Source organism: Anoplopoma fimbria, chromosome 22 (genome assembly GCF_027596085.1).
Source record: "Anoplopoma fimbria isolate UVic2021 breed Golden Eagle Sablefish chromosome 22, Afim_UVic_2022, whole genome shotgun sequence".
Lineage (NCBI taxonomy): Eukaryota > Metazoa > Chordata > Actinopteri > Perciformes > Anoplopomatidae > Anoplopoma > Anoplopoma fimbria.
Window position 1 is genome coordinate 444,464 of NC_072470.1, and position 21,607 is coordinate 466,070.

Below are 21,607 nucleotides of genomic sequence, written 5' to 3' on the forward strand. Positions count from 1 at the left end.
GTATAGTGTACTGGTACCTGTAGGTCCTGCACAGAGACGTCTCTCCTGGTCAGGTACAGGTAGGTACTGGGTGTACTGGTGTATAGTGTACTGGGTGTACTGGGTGTACTGGTGTATAGTGTACTGGGTGTACTGGGTGTACTGGTGTATAGTGTACTGGTACCTGTAGGTCCTGCACACGACTGGTCAGGTACAGGTAGGTACTGGGTGTCCTGGTCAGGTACAGGTAGGTACTGGGTGTACTGGGTGTACTGGTGTATAGTGTACTGGGTGTACTGGTACCTGTAGGTCCTGCACAGACACGTCTCTCCTGGTCAGGTACAGGTAGGGGGTCCCGGTCCCGGCCCCCTGGGGTCCGTCGCTGACGGACAGCGTGTTGGAGAACGGCCTCCCCACCACGGGCTGGTGCGTGGAGACGGTGGCCACGGAGGCCCAGTCACACTGGTGACTCACGAAGCGAGCCACACGGGACACCTGGTCATGAGGAGGGATCCGGACCCGGAGCGAGGAGGACGGGGAGGAGGAGGAGGAGGAGGAGGAGGAGGACGGGGAGGGGAGCAGAGCAGGAGCAGCAGGAGCAGGAGACAGAGGAGACAGAGGAGACAGAGGAGCAGCAGCCCGGGGAGCAGCAGGAGACCTCATCATCATCATCATCATGCTGTTCTCAGTCCGGAGAGACGACAACAACACGGCGCCGGGAGGAGTTTCACAATAAGAGCCGACGAGAGACAGGAAGTCCTTCTGACGCAACGTCCGAATTTCAAAATAAGAGCAGCATATATATATATATATATATATATATATATATATATATATATATATATACATATATATACATATATATATATATATATATATATATATATATATATATATATATATATATATATATATATATATATATATATATATATATATATATATATATATATATATATACATATTTTAAACATATATGAGTATATATATATATACATATGTATATATATATATATACACATATATATATATATATATATGTATATATATATATATATGTTATAAACATAATATAGTATATATATATATATATATATACTATGTATATATATATGTTTATATATACATATGTATATGTATATATATATATATACATATGTGTATATATATTTATATATATATATAATATTGGACATGATGTCGTGTATATATATATAGTTATAGTGTATATATATTGATGTATATATATACATACATATATATATATATATATATATATATACATATATATATATATACATATATATATATATATATATATATATATACATTATATATATATATACATATATTATGGTATGTATGATGACGGTATATATATATATATATATATATATATGTGTATATATATATATATGTATATATACACATATATATATATACATATATGTGTATATATACATATATATTTATAATATATATATATATATACATGTGTTTGTATTTATGATATATATAGTACTATGTTTATATATACTAGTATCATATATGTTTGTATTTATGATATATATATATATGTTTACAGTATTTATATACTATACTCATACTATGTTTAAAACACAGACCTATTTATGATATAGTATTCAGTATATGTTTAAAACACAGTATTTAGTGATACTAGTATATATATGTTTAAAACACAGTATTTAGTGATACTAGTACTCAGTACTATGTTTAGTATTTAGTGATATAGTACTAGTATATGTTTAAAACACAGTATTTAGTGATATAGTACATATATATTTAGTGATACTAGTACAGTATATAGTATTTTATAAGTATATATGTTTAAAACACAGTATTTATGATACTAGTACTCAGTACTATGTTTAAAACACAGTATTTAGTGATACTAGTACTCAGTACTATGTTTAAAACACAGTATTTAGTGATACTAGTACTCAGTACTATGTTTAAAACACAGTATTTAGTGATACTAGTACTCAGTACTATGTTTAAAACACAGTATTTAGTGATACTAGTACTCAGTACTATGTTTAAAACACAGTATTTAGTGATACTAGTATTCAGTACTACGTTTAAAACACAGTATTTAGTGATACTAGTACTCAGTACTATGTTTAAAACACAGTATTTAGTGATACTAGTACTCAGTACTATGTTTAAAACACAGTATTTAGTGATACTAGTACTCAGTACTATGTTTAAAACACAGTATTTAGTGATACTAGTACTCAGTACTATGTTTAAAACACAGTATTTAGTGATACTAGTACTCAGTACTATGTTTAAAACACTATTTAGAGTTGATAAACCGACATGTAATGATATTTAGATAATGTTGGAGATGATGTCGTGTTGAAATATTACTGTCATATGTTGATATTTGATATTTGATTAATTATTAAAGAGAATGAGTTAGTCGTTAACTTCAAAGTGTCATAATGAAGGTTATGAAACGTTCAGCTGGTTTGTGTAACAGCAGAAGCTCCACCATGACGCAGCAGTTCTTCACACAGTGACTCAGCGGTTTGAGGGTTAGGGTCACATGGTGGAGCTGAAGTCATGTGACACAAATGTACAGAACATATAGTTAATATAATTCATTTTCACGTTAGATCTTTCTTTTTAAATTGTTTTACATATTTTATTGTCCTATATTCTGTTTTAATTATTTTGAGTAAACGTTTCTGTTAAACTACATTTCATGGTTAGTTTTATAACAATAATAAACATCATCAGGTTACACACATAACATCCACAAAGGACTTTCAAAATAAAAGATTTAGTGGCAGTTAAAACAGAAACTCCCCCCAATGGAGTTTCAAAATAAAACCTTTTGCAGACATTGTTACTGGAGGACTGAGGTCTTCAAAATAAAAGCCTCATGTATGCCAAAGTGGACACAGATGTGAACTCTGAAATAAAACCAGTTTGATAGCCTTTCAAAATAAAACAGCCTAAACATTTGGTTGAAATTTTTTAGATTTATTTAGAAAAACTTAAAAAGCAGAAGTTTTCAAAGCGTCAGTAGAAAAATACCTTCTTCCTGTTTAGTCAGTTGGAATGTGTGAACTGGTGGTGGGGGCGCTACTGTGTTTCACCTTGACCTTTGACCTCGCACACGTCACACAGCTTCTCCTCGATGGTGAAGTTTCCCCGGCAACCGTTGCTACTGCAGAGACAGAGCACTTCCTGTTTACTCCGAGCGTCGGTGGAGTAGTTCCAGGTGAGCTCAGTGCCGGCCTTCACAACGCTGAGAGAGAGAGACGTTTATATCTTCATCATCACCACCATCATCTTCATCATCATCATCCTCATCATCATCATCATCATCATCATCATCATCATCACCATCATCATCACCACCATCATCTTCATCACCATCATCTTCATCACCATCATCACCATCATCATCATCATCATCATCATCACCATCATCTTCATCATCATCACCACCACCATCATCACCATCATCATCACCATCATCATCATCATCATCATCTTCATCACCATCACCATCATCTTCATCACCATCATCACCATCATCATCATCATCACCACCACCATCATCTTCATCACCATCATCATCATCACCACCATCTTCATCACCATCATCTTCATCATCATCACCACCACCATCATCTTCATCACCATCATCACCATCATCTTCATCATCATCATCACCACCATCATCTTCATCATCATCTTCATCACCATCATCTTCATCATCATCACCACCACCACCACCATCATCATCATCATCATCACCACCATCATCATCACCATCATCACCACCATCACCATCATCACCACCATCATCTTCATCATCATCACCACCATCACCATCATCATCACCACCCCCATCATCATCATCATCATCATCATCATCATCATCACCACCATCATCATCATCATCATCATCACCATCATCACCACCATCATCACCATCATCATCACCATCATCACCACCATCATCATCATCTTCATCACCATCATCATCATCATCATCTTCATCACCATCACCATCATCACCCTCTCCTCTTCCTCACCTGCTGGTGAAGAAGGCCACGTTGGGGAACCCGGGGTCGTGACAGTCGGTGAAGACGTTCTGGATGAAGAGGTTTGGCTGACAGCTGTGCTGTAGAGAGATGAGGTCAAAGGTCAAATAGTTTAACTTTTTTTTATGTTCTTTGCTAAAAAACGTGAAATAAAAGAACAAAACATTAAATGTAAGATTTCATAAACAACCGTTTATATTTCAGCATAACTTTATTTTTTAAATCTTTTATTTTAAACATAAATAATCTTTCGAATAAAGTAAAAATAAATCAATCATGTTACAATATTTAAGTATTACCGTAAGTATAAAAATTGTAAAAGAAAAATGTCCTTCAAACCTTCATAACTTTATTGATAACAGTAATAACTACTCTGTCCTTCAAACCTTCATAACTTTATTGATAACAGTAATAACTACTCTGTCCTTCAAACCCTCATAACTTTATTGATAACAGTCACATGAACGGTGCTCGGTGTCTTACGTTGATGAAGCGGCTCACGTTTCCCTCTTTGCTGGCGTCCATGAAGTAGACGTCCTCCTCCTTCATTGCTCTCTTCAGACTCGTCCTCGTCTCCGTTCCGTTCACGCCGCGGACCGTCGTCACAGCAACCATCTTCTCCGGAGGCGGGGACGGGTCACCTGACTCACCTGGAGGAGGAGACGGAGGAGACGGAGCTCCGACCAACACGGTCTGCAGAGAGAAGAGTTATTGATTATTGATCAGGAGTGAAGAATACTTTTACTCCATTAAAGTACTACTGACTGAATGCAGACCTGTTACAGTTAAAACTACTATCCCTGTGAGAAGTAGTAGGAGTACCAAGTACAGTACAAGTACAGTTCAAGTAAAGTACAAGTACAGTTTAAGAACAAGTAAAGTACAAGTACAGTTCAAGTACAGTTCAAGTACAAGTAAAGTACAGTTCAAGTACAGTTCAAGTACAAGTACAGTACAAGTACAGTTCAAGTACAAGTACAGTTCAAGTACAGTTCAAGTACAAGTACAGTTCAAGAACAAGTAAAGTACAAGAACAAGTAAAGTACAAGTACAGTTCAAGTACAGTTCAAGTACAAGTACAGTTCAAGTACAAGTAAAGTACAAGTACAGTTCAAGTACAGTTCAAGTACAAGTACAGTTCAAGTACAAGTAAAGTACAAGTACAGTTCAAGTACAGAACAAGTACAAGTACAGTTCAAGTACAGTACAAGTACTTCAGTGGTCTCATGGGGCGGACTCTGACCTGGTCTCGGTCCGGTGGCGTGGCGTTGGCGTCGGCGGGTCTCTGGATCACGGGGACGTGTAGGGGGGGCGATGTGGGTCGGGGGCGATGTGGGTCTGGGGGCTCCAGCACGGTGCTCCGCCCCTCCAGCACCGGGGGCAGCCACTCGGTGACCACCTCCACCTCGTCGTCCGACGGGAGGTCGGCCCTCATCATCAGTTTCGGGGCGTCGGCTCGGCGGGGTTCTGTCCCCTCTGCAGCGTGACACCTGAACACACCGCAAGGTTACTTCAGGTGTTCGACAACGATCCGTGAGGATCAGCGGCGCCGCGGCTCACCTGCGTAGATGCACACGAACGTGCCGCGGTCCAGGTCGTCACGGCAACGCACGCCCCAGCCTCGGCCGTCGGTCTGGAAGACCTGGAGGCGGACTCGGATCCCCCTCTGGACCAGCCGGTTCTGACAGCGGGCCCGGACGCAGCCGCACCACGGACCGCACTCGAACACCCTGCGGACAACAGGACAGCGTGAGGTCACGAGGTCACTTCCTGTTTAAAGCAGCGGTAACGGGGTCTCACCCTGAGGGGACTGCCTCCGGCAGCCGGTGGTGGCTGTAGCTCCGCCCCCCTCCGGTCGTGGCGGCGCAGGCGCAGCGCTGCGGGTCGCTGCAGCCGTCGGTGCAGTCGCAGCAGACGTGGAACAGCGCCGGGCCGCGGGTCAGGAAGCAGCCATGCGGCCAGCGGTCCTTCCTGTAGCGGAACTCGGCGGGTCTGGCGCCGCCGTCCCCGACGCACAGCTGCACCGGCGTGGGCTCTAACCCCCGGCTCAGGTCCATCTCTGGACAGCGGGGGCCCACCGGAGGAGGCGGGTCCAACCGGACCGAGGGGTTAAAGGTGAAGAAGTCCACCTGGAGAGAGGTTTGAAGTCAGGACGCCATCTACTGCAGTACTGTCCATAAGTACTTATACTTCATCAGTCACAGTACTTTTTCAGATTATCGTAGTGGTACCTGAACACATCGTCACAAACCTGCAGGACGTCGTAGCTCTCTGTGGCCAACAGGAAACGCATCACGTCGTCATGGTTACGGAGACTCTGTCCACACGGGGCTCTGTAGAGGACGTCCCAGTCCTCCTCCTACGTCCTCGTCATCAGGGACGGCTGGCTCCGCCCCCTCGCCGCCTCCTCTCAATGACATCATCGGCGGCAGGGCGCTCAGCCTCTTAAAGCCGCAGAGCAGCGGAACCTTCAGGGGGTTCTGACCCCAGAACGCAGGGGTGCACTGAGGCATGCTGGGTAAACTGGGCAGGCAGGCCTGGAGGGGAACAACAGTACAGTGTGTAGTACTCAGTGTGTAGTACTCAGTGTGTAGTACTCAGTGTGTAGTACTCAGTGTGTAGTACTCAGTGTGTAGTACTCAGTGTGTAGTACTCAGTGTGTAGTACTCAGTGTGTAGTACTCAGTGTGTAGTACTCAGTGTGTAGTACAGTGTGTAGTACTCAGTGTGTAGTACAGTGTGTAGTACTCAGTGTGTAGTACAGTGTGTATTACAGTGTGTAGTACTCAGTGTGTAGTACAGTGTGTAGTACAGTGTGTAGTACTCAGTGTGTAGTACAGTGTGTACAGTGTGTAGTACAGTGTGTAGTACAGTGTGTAGTACTCAGTGTGTAGTACAGTGTGTAGTACTCAGTGTGTAGTACAGTGTGTAGTACAGTGTGTAGTACTCAGTGTGTAGTACTCAGTGTGTAGTACAGTGTGTAGTACTCAGTGTGTAGTACTCAGTGTGTAGTACAGTGTGTAGTACAGTGTGTAGTACAGTGTGTAGTACAGTGTGTAGTACAGTGTGTAGTACTCAGTGTGTAGTACAGTGTGTAGTACTCAGTGTGTAGTACAGTGTGTAGTACTCAGTGTGTAGTACTCAGTGTGTAGTACTCAGTGTGTACAGTGTGTAGTACTACAGTGTGTAGTACAGTGTGTAGTACAGTGTGTAGTACAGTGTGTAGTACAGTGTGTAGTACTCAGTGTGTAGTACAGTGTGTAGTACAGTGTGTAGTACAGTGTGTAGTACAGTGTGTAGTACTCAGTGTGTAGTACAGTGTGTATATAAACTCAGTGTGTAGTACAGTGTGTAGTACTCAGTGTGTAGTACTCAGTGTGTAGTATTACAGTGTGTAGCACAGTGTGTAGTACAGTGTGTAGCACAGTGTGTAGTACAGTGTGTAGTACTCAGTGTGTAGTACAGTGTGTAGTACAGTGTGTAGCACAGTGTGTAGTACTCAGTGTGTAGCACAGTGTGTATTACAGTGTGTAGTACTACAGTGTGTAGTACAGTGTGTAGTACTACAGTGTGTAGTACAGTGTGTAGTACAGTGTGTAGCACAGTGTGTAGCACAGTGTGTAGTACTACAGTGTGTAGTACAGTGTGTAGTACAGTGTGTAGTACAGTGTGTAGTACAGTGTGTAGCACAGTGTGTAGTACTACAGTGTGTAGTACAGTGTGTAGTACTACAGTGTGTAGTACAGTGTGTAGTACTACAGTGTGTAGTACAGTGTGTAGTACTACAGTGTGTAGTACAGTGTGTAGCACAGTGTGTAGTACAGTGTGTACTACAGTGTGTAGTACAGTGTGTAGTACAGTGTGTAGTACAGTGTGTAGTATTACAGTGTGTAGTACTCAGTGTGTAGTACAGTGTGTAGTACAGTGTGTAGTACTCAGTGTGTAGTACAGTGTGTAGTATTACAGTGTGTAGTACTCAGTGTGTAGTACAGTGTGTAGTACAGTGTGTAGTACTCAGTGTGTAGTACAGTGTGTAGTACAGTGTGTAGTACAGTGTGTAGTACTCAGTGTGTAGTACTCAGTGTGTAGTACAGTGTGTAGTACAGTGTGTAGTACAGTGTGTAGTACTCAGTGTGTAGTACAGTGTGTAGTACAGTGTGTAGCACAGTGTGTAGTACAGTGTGCAGTACTGTTCTGTGTGTATGTGGACCTTGCAGCAGGGGGGTCTGTGGTCCTGCAGCTGGTCTGGGCTCAGAGGACGCAGCAGCTCGTCTGGGCCTGAAGGGGGAGCTGGTGAGCTGGACGTCCCGGTGGCAGGAGAGACGGGGGAGTAGGAGGGGGAGGGGGAGGAGGGGGAGGGGGAGGGGGGGGACTCAGGTAGCAGCTCATCTGGACAGGAACACACCGCCAAAATAAAGCTTCAAACAGGCTCTTTATTTACACAGAAATATTCATTAATTTTAATTCAAACAATTAATAACAAATAACAAAAATAGAGTGCTAGTTTTTACTGGTGTGGTTGTCATGACAACAGTACAGTTTCAAAATAAAAGCCTGTGTTTACCTGAACCGATGACCACCTGGACCACCGAGGAGTCCTGAGGGGAAACCGGAGGACCGTTGAGACACTCCAGCAGCTTCAGGCCCTGAACGTACTCTGATGGACACACAACAGGAAGTACCGTCAGGACAACAGGAAGTACCGTCAGGACAACAGGAAGTACCCAGGACAACAGGAAGTACCGTCAGGACAACGGGAAGTACCGTCAGGACAACAGGAATCAGGACAACAGGAAGTACCGTCAGGACAACGGGAAGTACCGTCAGGACAACAGGAATCAGGACAACAGGAAGTACCGTCAGGACAACAGGAAGTACCGTCAGGACAACGGGAAGTACCGTCAGGACAACAGGAAGTACCGTCAGGACAACGGGAAACCGTCAGGCAGGAAGTACCGTCAGGACAACGGGAAGTCAGCGTCAGGACAACGGGAAATCACCGTCAGGACAACAGGAAGTCACCGTCAGGACAACAGGAAGTCACTGTCAGGACAACGGGAAGTCACCGTCAGGAAGTCAGCGTCAGGACAACAGGAAGTCACCGTCAGGACAACGGGAAGTCAGCATCAGGAAAACGGGAAGTACCGTCAGGACAACGGGAAGTCACCGTCAGGACAACGGGAAGTCACCGCTAGGACAACGGGAAGTCACCGTCAGGACAACAGGAAGTCAGCGTCAGGACAACAGGAAGTCACCGTCAGGACAACGGGAAGTCAGCGTCAGGACAACGGGAAGTACCGTCAGGAAGTCAGCGTCAGGACAACGGGAAGTCAGCATCAGGAAAACGGGAAGTCAGTGTCAGGACAACAGGAAGTCAGCGTCAGGACAACAGGAAGTCAGCGTCAGGACAACAGGAAGTCAGCGTCAGGACAACGGGAAGTCACTGTCAGGACAACAGAAAGTCCAGTTTCTCTGCCACAGAAGAAGAATCCAGTCGAACCTTTATCTGTGGCCGTGTTCTTCTTCAGGACCCTCTTCAGGTGATCCAGGTACTCAAACGCTCCACTGAAAACCTGATCCACGTCCTCCTCGGCCCAGAACGCTTTGGCTCGCTCTGCAAAGTGAAATACAATTAAATGAATCCTCGTTATTGTGACATCACAGATTCATGAAACCTTTATTATGTCATGATGTAGACCACGTCAGACCTGGTCTACATCAAACACACTGGACCTGGTCTACAGCTGTAGACCTGGTCTACATCATCAGCAGACCTGGTCTACATCATCAGCAGACCTGGTCTACATCATCAGCAGACCTGGTCTACATCATCAGCAGACCTGGTCTACAGTAGCAGCAGACCTGGTCTACATCATCATCAGTAGACCTGGTCTACATCATCATCAGTAGACCTGGTCTACATCATCAGCAGCAGACCTGGTCTACATCATCATCAGCAGACCTGGTCTACATCAGCAGCAGACCTGGTCTACATCATCATCAGCAGACCTGGTCTACATCATCATCAGACCTGGTCTACATCAGCAGACCTGGTCTACATCATCAGCAGCAGAGACCTGGTCTACATCATCAGCAGCAGACCTGGTCTACATCATCAGCAGCAGACCTGGTCTACATCATCAGCAGCAGACCTGGTCACACCTGGTCTACATCATCAGATCATCAGCAGACCTGGTCTACATCATCAGCAGCAGACCTGGTCTACATCATCATCAGATCATCATCAGACCATCAGCAGCAGACCTGGTCTACATCATCAGCAGCAGACCTGGTCTACATCATCATCAGCAGACCTGGTCTACATCATCAGCAGCAGACCTGGTCTACATCATCATCAGCAGACCTGGTCTACATCATCAGACCTGGTCTACATCATCATCAGACCTGGTCTACATCATCATCAGCAGACCTGGTCTACATCATCAGCAGCAGACCTGGTCTACATCATCATCATCATCATCATCAGCAGACCTGGTCTACATCATCAGCAGACCTGGTCCTGGTCATCATCAGCAGACCTGGTCTACATCATCATCAGTAGACCTGGTCTACATCATCAGACCTGGTCTACATCATCATCAGACCTGGTCTACATCATCATCAGCAGACCTGGTCATCATCAGACCTGGTCTACATCATCATCATCAGCAGACCTGGTCTACATCATCATCAGACCTGGTCTACATCATCATCAGACCTGGTCATCATCATCAGACCTGGTCTACATCATCAGCAGACCTGGTCTACATCATCATCAGCAGACCTGGTCTACATCATCATCAGTAGACCTGGTCTACATCATCATCAGACCTGGTCTACATCATCATCATCAGACCTGGTCTACATCATCATCAGCAGCAGACCTGGTCTACATCATCAGCAGCAGACCTGGTCTACATCATCAGCAGCAGACCTGGTCTACATCATCAGCAGACCTGGTCTCCAGCAGCAGCAGACCTTACCCACGTCATGGGGATCCTGTGGACCCTCCTGTGGACCCTCCTCCATCACAGACGTTAGCCTGCTAGCATCAGCTAAAACAATCTGATGTGTTAGCTTAGCTGTTAGCTTAGTGAGTTAGCTGTTAGCTTAGTGAGTTAGCTGTTAGCTTAGTGAGTTAGCTGTTAGCTTCCATTAATGCTAACAACCGTAAACTCTATGTAGCAACGTTAGCTTGATGCTAGCGTATGTTTTCCTCATTCGCGTAGTCCATCGTCCGTTCATACTGATCCTCAGCGGCCGCCGTAGACGTGTGGGGCATTGTGCCCTGCGCTGGTTCCTCAGGCAGCTTTTCGTCTTTAACCTTTCTGTATGATCACTATATGACAGTAACATGTGCTATGTGATGACACATGTGCTCCTCATTGATTCAACACGTCGTCCTTTGTAGCGAGGCTTCAACAGCATGTGAGTGCCTCAGCCTGGGAGCCTGCACCCGGGGCGGCAGGAGCACCGTAGCAGCGCTTCGCTTTCTGCTCTGAGCCTAGCGGAGCACCGTAGCAGCGCTTCGCTTTCTGCTCTGAGCCTAGCGGAGCACCGTAGCAGCGGCTCCGACGGGAACAGAGCTCCAGCGTTCTGACGTGCTCCTTACGTCGTCACGGACGTGGGCCTCTCCGGATACACGTCATGACGTGGACACTGTGTCGGTGATGACGACAGCGCAGCCACGCCAGCAGACGCGTCTTCCTGTTAGCATCAGGTGCTAACGCTAGCCACTTCCGGTGTGGTTTTATAACAAGACTGATAAAGTTATGCAATTCAAGAGAGAGTGATCATTAAAAGAAGAGAAGAAGACGAGGCATGAAGGGTGAGGAACACTATATATATTATATATTATATTATATTTAATATATATAATAATATATATATAATAATATATATATATTATATATATATATTATTATATATTATATTATGTTTATAATAAGAGAAGACGAGGCATGAAGGGTGAGCACAACTATATATATTATATATTATATTATATTTAATATATATAATAATATATATATATTATATATATGTATATTATTATATATTATTATATATTATATTATGTTTATAATAAAGAAGAAGACGAGGCATGAAGGGTGAGGCACAACTATATATATTATATATATTATATATATATATATATATATATATATATATTATCATATATTATATATTATATTATGTTTATAATATGAATGAGGAACACTATATATATTATATATTATATTATATTTATATATATAATAATATTATTATATATATTATATTATATTATGTTTATAATAAGAGAAGACGAGAGGCATGAAGGGTGAGGAACTATATATATTATATATTATATTATATTTAATATATATAATAATATATATATATTATATATATGTATATTATTATATATTATTATATATTATATTATGTTTATAATAAAGAAGAAGACGAGGCATGAAGGGTGAGGAACACTATATATATTATATATTATATATTATGTTATATTTAATATATATAATAATATATATATATATATATATTATATATTATATATTATATTATGTTTATAATAAGAGAAGAACGAGAGGCATGAAGGGTGAGAACAACTATATATATTATATATTATATTATATTTAATATATATAATAATATATATATATTATATATATGTATATTATTATATATTATTATATATTATATTATGTTTATAATAAGAGAGACGAGAGGCATGAAGGGTGAGAAACTATATATATTATATATATATATTATGTTATATTTAATATATATATATATTATATATATTATATATATTATATATTATTATATATTATATTATGTTTATAATAGAGAGAAGACGAGAGGCATGAAGGGTGAGACAACTATATATATTATATATTATATTATATATAATAATATATAATATATTATATATATTATATATATTATTATATATTATATTATGTTTATAAGAGAAGACGAGAGGCATGAAGGGTGAGCACAACTATATATATATATATATTATATTTAATATATATATAATATATATATATATATATATATATTATTATATATTATATTATGTTGATAATAAGAGAAGAAGAGAAGAGGCATGAAGGGTGAGCACAACTATATATATTATATTATATTATAATATATATAATATATATATATATTATTATTATATATTATATTATGTTTATAAGAGAAGAAGACGAGAGAGGCATGAAGGGTGAGACAACTATATATATATTATATTATATTTCATATATATAATAATATATATTATATATTATTATATATTATATTATGTTGATAATAAGAGAAGCACAACGAGAGGCATGAAGGGTGAGACAACTATATATATTATATATTATATTTCATATATATATATATTATTATATATATATTATGTTGATAATATGAAGGGTGAGCACAACTATATATATTATATATATATAATATATATAATAATATATATATATATATATATTATATATATATATAATATATATATATATATTATTATATATTATATTATGTTTATAATAAGAGAAGACGAGAGGCATGAAGAGTGAGGACAACTATATATATTATATATATATATATATATATATATTATATATATATATATATATATAATATCTATATATTATTATATATTATATTATGTTTATAATAAGAGAAGAAGACGAGAGGCATGAAGGGTGAGGACAACTATATATATTAATATATATATATATATATATATATATATATATATATATATCATAATATATATATATATATTATATATTATTATATTTAATATATATATAATAATATATATATATTATTATATATTATATTATGTTTATAATAAGAGAAGACGAGAGGCATGAAGGGTGAGGAACACTATATATATTATTATATATATATATATATAGATTATTATATATATATATATATATCATTAATAATATCTATTATTATATATTATATTATGTTAAGTTATGTTTATAATAAGAGAAGAAGACGAGAGGCATGAAGGGTGAGGACAACTATATATATATATATTAATATTATATATATATACACATAGATTATTATATATATATCATTAATAATATCTATATTTATATATTATATTATGTTTATAATAAGAGAAGACATGAAAGAGGCATGAAGGGTGAGGACAACTATATATATTAATAATAATAATATATACATAGATTATTATATGTATATCATTAATAATATCTATTATTATATATTATATTATGTTTATAATAAGAGAAGAAGACCAGAGACAGAAGGGTGAGGACAACTATATATATTAATAATACATATTATTATATATATATATAGATTATTATATATATATATTAATATCTATTATTACATATCATATTAAGTTATGTTTATTATAAGAGAAGACGAGAGACATGAAGAGTGAGGACAACTATATATATTAATAATATATATATATATACATAGATTATTATATATATATATATATCATTAATAATATCTATTATTATATATTATATTAAGTTATGTTTATAATAAGAGAAGAAGACGAGAGGCATGAAGGGTGAGGACAACTATATATATTAATAATATATATATAGATTATTATATATATATATATATATACATAAGTTATTATAATATATATATATCATTAATATATATATATTTATATATTATATTAAGTTATGTTTATAATAAGAGAAGAAGACGAGAGACATGAAGGGTGAGGACAACTATATATATTAATATATATATATATTATTATATATATATACATAGATTATTATATATATCATTAATAATATATTTATATATATTATATTAAGTTATGTTTATATATGTTTATAATAAGAGAAGAAGACGAGAGGCATGAAGGGTGAGGACAACTATATATATTAATTATATATATAATAATATATATATAGATTATTATATGTATATATATTAATAATATCTATTATTATATATTATATTATATTAAGTTATGTTTATAATAAGAGAAGACGAGAGACATGAAGGGTGAGGACAACTATATATATTAATAATATATATATATATATTATTATATATATATATCATTAATAATATCTATTATTATATATTATGTTTATAATAAGAGAAGAAGACGAGAGGTATGAAGGGTGAGGACAACTATATATATTAATAATATATATATTATTATATATATATACATAGATTATTATATATATTAATAATGTATATATTTATATATTATATTAAGTTATGTTTATAATAAGAGAAGAAGACGAGAGACATGAAGGGTGAGGACAACTATATATATTAATATATATATTATTATATATATATACATAGATTATTATATATATCATTAATAATATATATATTTATATATTATATTAAGTTATGTTTATAATAAGAGAAGAAGACGAGAGACATGAAGGGTGAGGACAGCTATATATATTAATATATATATTATTATATATATAACATAGATTATTATATATATATAATTAATATATATATTTATATATTATATAGTTATGTTTATAATAAGAGAAGAAGACGAGAGACATGAAGGGTGAGGACAACAATATATATTATATATATATATACAGAGATTATTATATATATATATCATTAATAATATCTATTATTATATATTATATTATGTTTATAATAAGAGAAGAAGACGAGAGACATGAAGGGTGAGGACAACAATATATATCAATATATATATATTATATATATATAGATTATTATATATATATATCATTAATATCTATTATTATATATTATATTAAGTTATGTTTATAATAAGAGAAGAAGACGAGAGACATGAAGGGTGAGGACAACAATATATATCAATATATATATATATATTATTAATAATATATATAGATTATTATATATATACATTAAAAAATATATATATATAGATTATTATATATATATCATTAATAATATCTATTATATATTATATTAAGTTATGTTTATAATAAGAGAAGAAGACGAGAGACATGAAGGGTGAGGACAACTATATATATTAATAATATATATCTATTATATTATTATTACAAACATGTTACTATATATATTATATTATTATATTATTATTACAAACATGTTACTATATATATTATATTATATGAAGGTATGTTTATAATAAGAGAACAAACATGTTACTGTATAGATTATATTATAATTACAAACATGTTACTATATAGATTATATTATTATATTATAATTACAAACATGTTACTATATAGATTATATTACATTATTATTATTATATGAAGTTATGTTTATAATAAAAGAAAGACAGGACGAGAGACATGAAGGACAACTATATATATATGTATATATATATTAATAATATATATCTATGATATTATTACAAACATGTTACTATATAGATTATATTATATATTATTATATGAAGTTGTTTATAATGAGAGAACAAACATGTTACTATATAGATTATATTATACATTATATATTATATTATATGAAGTTATGTTTATAATGACAGAACAAACATGTTACTATATAGATTATATTATACATTATATATTATATGAAGTTATGTTTATAATGACAGAACAAACATGTTACTATAGAGATTATATTATATATTATATTATAATATCATATTATTTTATATTATATATTTTATATTATATAATTATTATATTATATAATTATTATATTATTACTTTATATTATATTATATAATTATTATATTATATAATTATTATATTATTTAATATAATTATTATATTATATATATATATATATGTTATATATTATATTATCATATTATATTATAAATAAACATTAATTATCACTCATCATTCTCCGTCCTCTTCAGCTGACATGCCTCAGGTGCGGCGTTCGGTGAGCAATGCATTGTGGGCCATGTGTGCAGCGGACTCCATGTCCATGCCGGTCCACTGGTTCTACGACGTTGACGACATCAGGAGGGACTTCGGCGGCTGGATGTCCGGCTTCAGGTCCCCCAGAGACCGACACCCGTCCAGCATCCTGAGCCTCTCCAACACCGGTACGGAGACCTGGACCTCTTCATGGAGTCCTGGACCTCTTCATGGAGTCCTGGAGACCTGGTTTATGTTCTGGTGGTTAACAGGAAGCTTCCATGTTTGTTCTGGTGTTTCAGCCGGCAGCGGTCGGAGCGCCTGGTCCTCCGGCGCCAAACGACCTGACGTGGTCGGTAATGTGATCCTCCACGACAAACTGAACCTGTGGAAGGCCTCCAAAGGATCCGTCCACTACCATCAAGGTACCGAGTGCTAGTACTGATACTGAGTACTAATACTACTACTGAGTACTTATACTGATACTGAGTAATGATACTGTGTACTTATACTGATACTGAGTACTAATACTACTACTGAGTACTTATACTGATACTGAGTAATGATACTGTGTACTTATACTGATACTGAGTACTAATACTACTACTGAGTACTTATACTGATACTGAGTAATGATACTGTGTACTTATACTGATACTGAGTACTAATACTACTACTGAGTACTTATACTGATACTGAGTAATGATACTGTGTACTTATACTGAGAAGTCCACGAACATGGATCTGGAAAGTTCCTGCTCTGTAGTGGTCCCTGTTCGTGGTCCCTGTTCGTGGTTTTCAGTGATCCATGTTCGTGGTCTTTAGTGGTCCCTGTTCGTGGTCTTTAGTGGTCCCTGTTCGTGGTCTTTAGTGGTCCCTGTTCGTGGTCTTTAGTGGTCCCTGTTCGTGGTCTTTAGTGATCCGTGTTCGTGGTCTTTAGTGATCCCTGTTCGTGGTCTTTAGTGGTCCCTGTTCGTGGTCTTTAGTGGTCCCTGTTCGTGGTCTTTAGTGATCCGTGTTCGTGGTCTTTAGTGGTCCCTGTTCGTGGTCTTTAGTGATCCATGTTCGTGGTCTTTAGTGGTCCCTGTTCGTGGTCCGTGTTCGTGGTCTTTAGTGGTCCCTGTTCGTGGTCTTTAGTGGTCCGTGTTCGTGGTCTTTAGTGGTCCGGGTTCGTGGTCTTTAGTGATCCGTGTTCGTGGTCTTTAGTGGTCCCTGTTCGTGGTCTTTAGTGGTCCCTGTTCGTGGTCTTTAGTGGTCCGTGTTCGTGGTCTTTAGTGGTCCGTGTTCGTGGTCTTTAGTGGTCCGTGTTCGTGGTCTTTAGTGGTCCCTGTTCGTGGTCTTTAGTGGTCCGTGTTCGTGGTCTTTAGTGGTCCCTGTTCGTGGTCTTTAGTGGTCCGTGTTCGTGGTCTTTAGTGATCCGTGTTCGTGGTCTTTAGTGGTCCGTGTTCGTGGTCTTTAGTGGTCCGTGTTCGTGGTCTTTAGTGGTCCCTGTTCGTGGTCTTTAGTGGTCCCTGTTCGTGGTCTTTAGTGGTCCGTGTTCGTGGTCTTTAGTGATCCGTGTTCGTGGTCTTTAGTGGTCCGTGTTCGTGGTCTTTAGTGGTCTTTAGTGGGTCCGTGTTCGTGGTCTTTAGTGGTCCGTGTTCGTGGTCTTTAGTGATCCGTGTTCGTGGTCTTTAGTGATCCGTGTTCGTGGTCTTTAGTGGTCCCTGTTCGTGGTCTTTAGTGGTCCGTGTTCGTGGTCTTTAGTGGTCCCTGTTCGTGGTCTTTAGTGGTCCCTGTTCGTGGTCTTTAGTGGTCCGTGTTCGTGGTCTTTAGTGGTCCCTGTTCTTTAGTGGTCCGTGTTCGTGGTCTTTAGTGATCCGTGTTCGTGGTCTTTAGTGGTCCCTGTTCGTGGTCTTTAGTGGTCCGTGTTCGTGGTCTTTAGTGATCCGTGTTCGTGGTCTTTAGTGGTCCGTGTTGGTCTTTAGTGGTCCGTGTTGGTCTTTAGTGGTCCGTGTTCGTGGTCTTTAGTGGATCCTGTTCGTGGTCTTTAGTGATCCGTGTTCGTGGTCTTTAGTGGTCCGTGTTCGTGGTCTTTAGTGGTCCCTGTTCGTGGTCTTTAGTGATCCGTGTTCGTGTTCTTTAGTGATCCGTGTTCGTGGTTCTTTAGTGATCCGTGTTCCTGGTCTTTAGTGGTCCGTGTTGTTCTTTAGTGGTCTTTAGTGGTCCCTGTTCGTGGTCTTTAGTGGTCCGTGTTCGTGGTCTTTAGTGATCCGTGTTCGTGGTCTTTAGTGGTCCGTGTTCGTGGTCTTTAGTGATCCGTGTTCCTGGTCTTTAGTGATCCGTGTTCCTGGTCTTTAGTGGTCCGTGTTCGTGGTCTTTAGTGGTCCCTGTTCGTGGTCTTTAGTGGTCCCTGTTCGTGGTCTTTAGTGGTCCGTGTTCGTGGTCTTTAGTGGTTCCTGTTCGTGGTCTTTAGTGGTCCGTGTTCGTGGTCTTTAGTGATCCGTGTTCGTGGTCTTTAGTGATCCGTGTTCCTGGTCTTCAGGTCTTCAGTCCGGAGACAACACCCTGAACGTCCTCTGTTCCCTCCGAGTCGCCCGCTCTCTCGTCGCCGGGCGTTTCAGTGACGTCTCTCAGCCGGAGGCCCGAGCCGCCGTCCTGGCGGACTACGTCCAGTTCCTGACGACGCCCGGCACGCACCGCGACACCTACGCCGAGTCCTTCCACCGCTCCTTCTTCTCCAGCTGGCAGGACAGCAGGCCGACCTCACCCAGTCAGGTAAAACAAACGCACCCTCACCTCGTCCGCTGGGTCTCTGGGTCTAACTGGACTCTTTTGGTTTTCAGGTTCTGGCGTTTGCAGAGAAACGCAGCAGACAGATGCTGAGCTCGTCGCTCGCCGACAGCCAGCTGGACGCCATCGGCTGCCTTCCCATGATCCTCCCCTTCGTCCTGCTGTCCGCCTCGGCCAATGAGGAGCGAGCGGTGGGTTTCAAGCGCTGATCAACGCACGTCAAAGAGGTCGTTCTCTGTCTGACCTTTGACCTCGTCCGTCTCCAGGTCTCAGCAGCTGTAGAGTTCGTGAAGCTCACCCACCCCCACCCGAAGGTGCCCGAGTACGTGTCCATGTACAGCCGGGCGCTGCACGCCGTTCTGGGCGGAGCCAGCGTCCAGCAGCAGGCGGAGAACGCTCTGAGGAGACTGGACGCCTGGGAGGAGTGTCAGCGCTACGGACGCCAGGCGGCCAGGTCGGAACCAACGACGACGAATCAATTAGATGACTCATCAAAAATAAATAGATAATCAATTAATCTGAAAGATATGTGACACAAGTTTAACTTTCTGCTCTTCAGTGATCCATGTCCTCTTTAAGAGAGACACGTCTCCAATGTTAACTAAACATTTTACCCTTGTTGTCGGACAAAGAAAAACATTTTTGATATTTCAAACGATTATCGATTAATTGATTAACTGATCGGGAGATTAGTCCAAAACTGATAAGAGCTTCACTTTGAGGAAAGTAAAATTAGAAAACATCTGAATTCTACTTTTTACAGTCATTCTGAAGCCACCTATGAATTCAAAGTCACCACTTCTTGCTGACCTTTCACAATAAAAGCTGAAGTCCCCTCAGTGAAGAACTTCCTGTGTTTGTGCTTCAGGTTTCCTCGGGGTTCTGACGAGCAGCTGAAGGTCCATCAGAGCGCCGTGAGCTACCTGGGCCTGGCCTGCTACACTAAAGGTCCACACGGCGTCATGTGATGAGTTCAGAGTTCAGAGGGTCATGTGATGAGTTCAGAGGGTCATGTGATGAGTTCAGAGGGTCATGTGATGAGTTCAGAGGGTCACGTGATGAGTTCAGAGTTCAGAGGGTCATGTGATGAGTTCAGAGGGTCATGTGATGAGTTCAGAGGGTCATGTGATGAGTTCAGAGGGTCACGTGATGAGTTCAGAGTTCAGAGGGTCATGTGATGAGTTCAGAGGGTCACGTGATGAGTTCAGAGTTCAGAGGGTCATGTGACCCCTGACGAGGTTCTGACTGTTTGTTGTGGTCCACCAGGAGCTCTGTCCAGCCTGTTCTATCTGGCCCACCAGTTCCATGACGACGTCGGCGGAGGAATCATGGCCAACACCAACTGTGGAGGTCCGTACTGAGTCTGTGAGTCCAGGTTCTGTCTGATGAACCGGGTCTGAAACGTTTTAACTTCCTGTTCCAGGTGAGAACTGTAACCGCGGGGCGGCGCTGGGGGCCCTGCTGGGGGCCGGGGGGGCGGGGTTCCCCAGGACTGGAGGGACGAGATGAGAGACGCCCAGGAGTTCATCCCCGACATCCTGAAGGACATGCAGTGACGACACTACCAAAATAAAAGCCTGTCTTCCTGTTTATTTTGAAAATCATTTTTTCCCCCTTAATTTAGTTTGTGTTTGTATGGAATAAAAAAATAATTATTTAAAAACTGAGAACTAAGAAATCTATTTATACTTTTCCTGTTTTCTTATTTTTAACAACAAATAAAATGTGAATAATCTGAATAATGTTTCAAACTTTATTTTATTGTCTGAATCATGAAACCTTTAAGTCTTTAATGAAAGAACATTAAATACTAGTCTCCACAGTAGTATGTAAGGTTGTCTCCGCATTAAAATACTCTGAAACTTAATTTTCTATAATGGAGACGTTCTGTATCACGAGTACTTTGACTTTAGAT

General features: G+C 38.9%; 3 protein-coding genes across 4 annotated transcripts in view; 1 reads left to right on the top strand and 2 right to left on the bottom strand.

Moving 5' to 3' along the window:
* Positions 1 to 697, bottom strand: part of LOC129111658 (protein CREG1-like) — a 5,839-nt gene extending 5,142 nt beyond the window's left edge. The window contains exon 1 of the mRNA XM_054623695.1: positions 283 to 697. Within this exon, the coding sequence (XP_054479670.1) occupies positions 283 to 657 (375 nt within the window). The 5' untranslated portion in view covers positions 658 to 697. The remainder of the gene's footprint in view (positions 1 to 282) is intronic.
* A 2,120-nt stretch (positions 698 to 2,817) lies between these two features.
* Positions 2,818 to 11,444, bottom strand: setdb2 (SET domain bifurcated histone lysine methyltransferase 2). Its single transcript, XM_054623706.1, is given in 13 exon segments — positions 2,818 to 3,256; positions 4,053 to 4,141; positions 4,545 to 4,754; positions 5,305 to 5,513; positions 5,516 to 5,551; positions 5,622 to 5,791; positions 5,862 to 6,190; positions 6,313 to 6,417; positions 6,419 to 6,598; positions 8,271 to 8,449; positions 8,625 to 8,717; positions 9,561 to 9,674; positions 11,230 to 11,444. Coding segments are annotated over 13 exon segments (1,932 nt in total). The 5' UTR covers positions 11,282 to 11,444; the 3' UTR covers positions 2,818 to 3,090.
* Positions 11,445 to 11,585: 141 nt separating this feature from the next.
* On the top strand, positions 11,586 to 21,423 carry LOC129111649 (uncharacterized). 2 transcript variants are annotated; one of them, XM_054623684.1, is made up of 9 exons: positions 11,586 to 11,888; positions 16,917 to 17,108; positions 17,223 to 17,345; positions 19,445 to 19,677; positions 19,746 to 19,883; positions 19,959 to 20,146; positions 20,561 to 20,640; positions 20,959 to 21,042; positions 21,116 to 21,423. In XM_054623684.1, the coding sequence occupies exons 1-9, from the start codon at positions 11,882 to 11,884 to the stop codon at positions 21,199 to 21,201; spliced, it is 1,131 nt and encodes a 376-aa protein (XP_054479659.1). In that variant the 5' UTR covers positions 11,586 to 11,881; the 3' UTR covers positions 21,202 to 21,423. The 2 variants fall into 2 exon arrangements, with proteins under 2 accessions (XP_054479659.1, XP_054479660.1); XM_054623685.1 differs by lacking the exon at positions 11,586 to 11,888 and adding an exon at positions 12,503 to 12,518.
* The last annotated feature ends 184 nt before the right edge of the window (positions 21,424 to 21,607 follow it).